At 50.3% G+C, this 6,812-nt stretch overlaps 1 protein-coding gene across 3 annotated transcripts in view; it reads left to right on the forward strand.

Annotated features, from left to right (window-relative positions):
• Nucleotides 1–6,812, forward strand: part of Sipa1l3 (signal induced proliferation associated 1 like 3) — a 116,602-nt gene that overhangs the window by 19,031 nt on the left and 90,759 nt on the right. For all 3 annotated transcript variants that reach the window (XM_004636768.2, XM_023721475.1, XM_023721477.1), the window contains exon 6: nucleotides 2,665–2,822. In XM_004636768.2, the coding sequence (XP_004636825.1) occupies nucleotides 2,665–2,822 (158 nt within the window). The remainder of the gene's footprint in view (nucleotides 1–2,664; nucleotides 2,823–6,812) is intronic.

Consider the following 6,812-nt stretch of genomic DNA (forward strand, 5'->3'; position numbering starts at 1 on the left):
TGAATCAGTTAACATTATTTTGACCAAAAACTCAAGCCAATCGGAATAAGGAAAAATTGGGATTTGTGGGGTATAGCTCTAAGGTGCTGGTCATGTGCTGGCTGTAGGTATACATGGGTTCAGGGCTGAGGAAGTCTTAGGAGTCTTGTCTGTTTCTCACCTCTACTTTTGTTTGTAGTGACTTTCCTTACAGGTCTTCCTAGCCCTAAGTCACGTCCCTCTAGCTTGACCATGCCAGGGAAAGGGACTTTTTCTGTTGTCCTCGAGCTGTTCCTGGGCTGAATCTTGCTGAACCATTCACTTGCTAGTCCCTGGCCTGCTGTCTGGCTTGCATGGGGACAGGCCAAGCTTGAGGTACTTGCCCACCCAGGGAGAGTGAGTGGGGTCAGCTGAACATGAGCAGGACGGATGTCAATGTGGTGCTTCCTTGGAGGGTGTAAGTGTAGCTTCCAGAAGCAGAAAGAATCCTGGGTAGGCAGCAGCAGCACCCAGCTGCACCTGGGCCTGGGGAGCAACTCTTGCTGGTTTTTTATGAGTAGAGTCCCCACAGAGTACTAAGAATTTTTCCCTGTTGGTACAAATGACGTTGTACATTTTTAGGCCAAAGATGGTCACCTATCAGCAATTTCATAAGGTCGACTTAATAATGTGCTCTTAAGGGTATCACCCTAGCTGGGTACCATAGGTCACTACAGCCAGGAGTTCAGTGCCAGCCTAGAAAACTTATTGAGATCCTCCTCCAAAATAATAATAATAATAAATTTCTTTGTGGGACTAGACTTTAGATTGAATCCTTTCTTTACTACACATTAGTTGTGTGACCTCAAGTAAATACTTCTCCTCTCTGAACCTTGGTCCTTTTTGGACCTTCTTCTGTGAAATGGGCCAGATGGTCATACTCCATGTCATTAAGAAAAGTCCTTTGCTCCCATGCCCAGGTGTCCTGCCTGCCCTGCTCCCAGTTATGTGGGGGAAATGCATGGCCTGTAGAGATAAACAGAAGTGAGGTGGTGGCCATGGTGCACACTCCCGTAATCCCGACACTCTGGGAGGCTGAGGCAGAAAGATCACAAGTTCAAGCCCAGCCTGTGCAATTGAATGTAGCTCAGTGGAGAGGCCCTGGATTCAGTCCACAGTATTACACACACACACACACACACACACACACACACACACACACACAGAGTGGATTAAAATTCTGGCTCTTTCCATCTATTACTTCATGACAAAGAGCAAGTCCTTTAACCTCTGAGTTTCTTATCTCCAAAGAAGGTGAAAAGAGCTGTTGCCTTACAGAGGTGTGAAGGCTTAGTGAGGCCGTGAGTTGTGGCTGTCAGATGACCCTAATACAGGATTGGCCACAGCACCCAGCTCCTTCACCTCGCCATTTACCATGCAATCAGAACACACAAGAAGAGCTAAGAGATCAGGGAAGAATGAGCTGAGCTGCTAAGTATGTCTGGATTTTACACCAGAGCACCTCATGTAGAGTTGCAAGGGGCTGCTGTCTGTGGATCTCATCACAGTCTTAGATTCCTTGGTGGATATGCAGAGACTCATGTAAATAAGAACAGTGTAATCTCAGCAATTAGGCAGAATACCAGGACTCTGTCACTGTGGGTGGAGACACCAGCTTCTTCCTCAGAGACTGACAAGCAGAGGGGAGAGGAGAGAACTCCCCTGGGCCCACCCAAAGCCCTGCTATCCCAGCCTTTTCAGCTGAGGTGCCCCAGGAGGGATGTGGCCTGGAATCAGCTTGCCCATGTTCTGGTCAGACTGCCATTGTCCATGAGTATGGCTTTGAGCACATCGAAGGCCACCAGCCTGTGCTGTCCTTTAGTAAGTATAGCTTATTGGGCACTTCTGTATGTCAGGCAGTGTCCTGGGTGCAGCTGTGGGCACGGAACACAACAGACAAAATGCCTGGTCTTCTGGCACCAACAGTTGGGTGGGAGAAAACAGAAAAAAACACATGGGAGGGCTGGGGTGATAGCTCAGCAGTCTTAGCACCTGCCTGGCAAGCACAAGGACCCGGGTGCAATCCCCAGTACCACATGGCAGGCTGGCCCTGGAACCCCAGGTGCACTGTGCCAGCCACTGAAACCAGGCATGGTGGCACACACCTGCATGCCAGCACTGAGGAGACTGAAACAGGAGGGTCACTATGAGTCCAAGCTGTGTAGTGAGACCCTGTAAATAAAGAAAGAAAAAGAAAAAATATATTAAAAAGAAAGAAAAACATGGGAGAAAGAAAGCAACTATAAGGCAAAACTGGGCCAGTGTTGGGTCCACAGGAAAGGGACTTTGCAGCAAAGGCCTTAGGAGGTGGTGAAGGAAGTAATGTGGAGAACCTGAGGCCAGGGCACAGCCAGTGTAGAGGCCTGGGAGAGCACCTGGGGCTAGCAGTGGGGTGGGCCACTTGCGCCCCCTGGGCAGCAGAAGGGACTTTGTCCTTGAGCCTGAGTGAGATGGGAGCACAGGTGCTCTGAGCAGGAAGGAATGCGACCCGACTCCAGTGCATGCAGCTGCCTCCTTCTGGCTGCTTGTGGGTACAGACTGCAGGCACAGGAGGGGAACAGGGAGATGGCAAGCACCTGCTGCAGTGGTCCACGCCAGTCCCTTCGAGCCAGTCTGTGACACTTCCCTCTGACATCCACTTCCCAGCTGCTGAGGAAGAGGCACATAGGGAATGACATCGTGACGATCATCTTCCAGGAGCCAGGGGCGCTGCCTTTCACTCCCAAGAACATCCGTTCCCATTTTCAGCATGTCTTCATCATCGTCCGAGTGCACAACCCCTGCACTGAGAATGTCTGCTACAGGTATGTCTGCTGCAAGGCGGGCCCCCATGCGTGCCCGTAGAACCCCCGACCCCTACTCAGTAACCCAGGCCCAGGCTCCTAGCTGGGTCTGCACACTCTGGGGAACCCTTCGCAAGGTGTGCTGCTTCTCATTTTTTGAAAATGGTTTGAAATCCACAGGCTGTCATAGTGTGTGCAGATAAAAACTCCCTCAAATCACCCAGCTGCCTTCATGATTAATGCGATTCTTGTGTTCCCTGACCCTTCAGGCATGTACAGCGAATCATACGAGTGTTCCTTTTCCACTTTGAAATGTCATGCACACTGTTCTGCATCTGTTTTTCTCAAGCCACAGTCTCCGAGATCCTTCCATTCCAGCACATAAAGCACTTTGCTTCCTTCTGATTGTGCCACGTTCTGTGGTATGGCTGCGAGCTAATCTCCCGCCATCCTCCATTAGGGGGCACTGGGCTTACTTCCTGGCAGTGAATGACCTTGTTTCTGCTCATTGCTCCATGACCAAGTGTGCAGCTGTAGGATAAATTCCTCAAATAGAAGCCCCAGGTCAAGGTCAAGGGAATGTGCACTTGGTAGTCTTGGTGAAACTGCCAGAGCTCACCCGTTTCTTCTGGCGGCTGGGTGTCCAAGAGAAGGGAGGCACAGTCCGACGGGCAGTGCTCACTGGCAAGAGCCACTGTGCTGGGTGTGGTCTCCTGGCTGCTGGGAGCCTGGTGCATGACAGAGCCACCTGGTGGGCGTGTCCCAGGCACAGGGCCTCCTTCCCCAGCCCATCTGTTCCTGGGACATAGAGGGGCAGCTGCCTTGGGCTCTACCTAGGGCTCAGGCCACTTAGGTGATGCAAGAGTTTAAAGGAGCATGGAAGGACTAGGGAGATAGATCAGCAGCGTAAGCATCTGCCTGGCAAGCGCAAAGTCCCGTGTTCGATCCCCAGTACCAAAAAAAAGAATGAAAAGGAGCATGGTTGCTTGGCAGCTGAGAGGTGGCGCTGGTGAGGGGAGGTTGGAGATGTTCACACATACCCAGATCTGATCTTCTTGTGATCAGAGGTGGAGGCTGAGTTGGCCTGGTGGCTCTTCTGTCCCCTGCCTCTCCCTTTCCTCCAGGCCACCTTCTGCCTCCCCAGGAAGCCCCTGCTTGGTCTCTTCCAAGGAGAAGATGCCAACTTTTCTTACTTTGTACAGTCTAATTTAAAATATTTTTATTATGCAGTATTTTAAACATTCTGAAAAGTTCAGAAAATAATGTAACAGACACCCATGTACCCACCACCAGATTTAACAGATGTTACCATTTTACCTTAATTGCTTCAGCTCTCCTGCCAGCCCCACCCCTTGGTTTTTTGAGACAGTATCACTATATAGTTCAGGCTGGCCTCAAACTCAACAGCAGCCCTCCTGCCTCAGCCTCCCAAGTTCTGGGATTACAGGTGTGTGCCACCATACCCAGCTCATCTCTGTTTTTTAAAAAAGAATCCTTTATAGCTCTAAGCAAAGTAGCCCCTTACCCACCCGTTTCTACCACGGGGCACACCTGACCTGTGTCTCTGCTGTAAGAAGGAGCTTGGGCCCAACCCATCCCCCCTGACCTGACCTGCACCCCAGCCCCTGGCCTTCCCCTCGGGGAATTTCTAATCATCTTTCAGATGCTTCTGACACTCTCCAGTGGTCGTTGCTCCCTCCCTGTGCCCTTGCCATACAGGTTTCTGCTATCACTGCTCACAGCATAAAAACAACTTACTCGCCGTTGCGGTGGCTCACACCCGTGATCCTAGCACTCAGGAGTCTGGGGCAGGATTGCATTGTCAAGGCCGATCAGGCTATGCAATGAAACCCGACTCAGAAAACAAACCAAAAGAAAAGCACATGAACAAACTTGCTGGCGTAGCTTCTTCCTCCCTAAAATGCAACCTGGTGTCACAGTTACCTTCCTCTGTCTGTTATAGCCCAGTGCTTGACCCCTAGTAGGCCCCAAAGGGCTGACTGGATAAATCCCTGGCCCATACACTGTGTGTGGGCCCTGGGGATTTTTAAGCAGTAACTGTGAACATTCTAGAAAGACTGAGCTACAGGCCCACAGGCCTCCTGGTGGTCGTGTTGTGTCCTGGTTGTATAATGAGTTGTCAGCCTTTCCCATTTCTGAATGGCACACCAGCAGTGTCCCTGCCTGTGGGTTGTAAGCAAGCCTCCTCCCTCCTGCTAGGAAGTCAGGGACCAGCTGTTCTGATTGTCCAGAACCTTCAATAGTTTGCAGTTTCATGATTTTTATAATCATGAGTCAGAACAGTGAGAAAAGCCAAAATCTGTCCTTCCGGGCCACCAAGTGCTGAATGAAATTACAAAGCTCTTCCCATCTGTAGAGCACAGTGGGATCACACCACGAAGTGGGGTTAAGGGCCTGGCCCAAGTATGGTGGCACACATCTGTGATCCCAGCGCTCAGGTAGCTCTAACAGGAGGATCACTGCCAGTTCGAAGCTAGCCTGGGCTGCATAGTGAGAGCTTGTCTGAAAAAACAACAAAAGGCGTGAAGGGATTGCAAGTCATCTTATCCATGCCCCTGCCCAGGGCCAACACCGTGCCCATAGAGTTGCCACAGAAAAAAAAATGTGCCTGTTTGTGCAGCTTTTGAAGATCATCTTTCTGTTGCAGAAAATAATATGCCTGCACCAGCACCAGGTGGGAATCTGTCTCTTCTCAGTATATTTGTCTGTTCCAGACCTAGTTGTTATTTAAGCTGGTATTGAATGCCTGTGTAGTGCTGGGGAAACTGAGGCACCAAGGATGGGACCTGCCTATGTGGCTGTCCTGGGGCACAAAGGGACAGTGAACAAAGTGGATAAAGAGCAAGAGGTCTAGCTCACCCACCAGGGTCATGCAGTGGCCATCTTTACCAGTCCCCTGCACTGGTTCTGTTGTGAGGCCTCTGCAGATTGCTAGCTTACAGTTACTTTTTTTCCCCTCCTGTACTAAATATTGGATCCTGAGCCTTCTCACTGAGCTATACTCGCTGAGCCCTTTTTAATTTTTTTATTGTTATTTTGAGAAAGAATTTCCCTAAGTTACCCAGGCTGGTTTCAAACTTGTCCTCCTGTCTCAGCCTCCCAGGGTCCTGGTATTATAGCCATATGCCACCTTGCCTGGCTCTGTTATCACTGTCTGCCACCTGTGTGTGGGCAGGTTCAGGAATCTGGTATGGGAAAGTGAGGCATAGAGGGATTCCTATTAGAGGGAGCTATCACTCCCCTCTCCCCCAGTCTTGGCAGGGTCAGAGGGTGCTAGGAGAAGTGCCCAGAATCTGCAGGAGCTGAGGCCTGGGAGAAGGGCCTCCTAACAGGAACAGTGCTGAGGATAGGACCAAGGACCAAAAGTCAGTGTACCAGGGAAGGAAGGAAAGGGAAAAATACAAGTGTGCATCACTTGATATTGGAACACGTTCTGAGAAAGGCGTCATTGGCTGATTTCATCATGTAAACACAGGATGTACTTACACAAGTGCCTACAGTGTCATAGGTGATGTAATTTTATGGTACCACTGTCACATAAGTGACCTGTTAAGAGCTGGGCATGGCAGCATTTGGGAGGCTGAAACAGGAGGATTGCTTGGAGTTTTTGAGGCCAGCTACATAGTGAGTTTGACAGTAGCCTGAACTACATAGCAAGACCCTGTTTCAAAAAAACAGATATATAAGTGGCCTAGAGATTATGATGTAGTATAGGACCGCACTTCAGCCTCTGTCCCCAGCTTCCTATCTCCCACCAGTGTTTCCATTGGCCAGACTCAAATGGAAGCCAGATGTCAGGACCAAGGTGACATAGATATAAAGGTGGCACTTCCAGAACAGGGCAAATGGGAAGCAGCACATACCACCAAGGCCCTATATGGTCTGGCTGCTGCTGACCTTCCCAGCCTCCTGCTCCTTGCTCCCTGGGCTCTGCCTCAGGCCCCCAGGGTTTCTTCTACCCTGTGGGTACCCTTCTACATAGCTGTGGTA

This window comes from Octodon degus, unplaced genomic scaffold (assembly GCF_000260255.1).
Source record: "Octodon degus isolate 3935 unplaced genomic scaffold, OctDeg1.0 scaffold00083, whole genome shotgun sequence".
Taxonomy (NCBI): Eukaryota; Metazoa; Chordata; class Mammalia; order Rodentia; family Octodontidae; genus Octodon; species Octodon degus.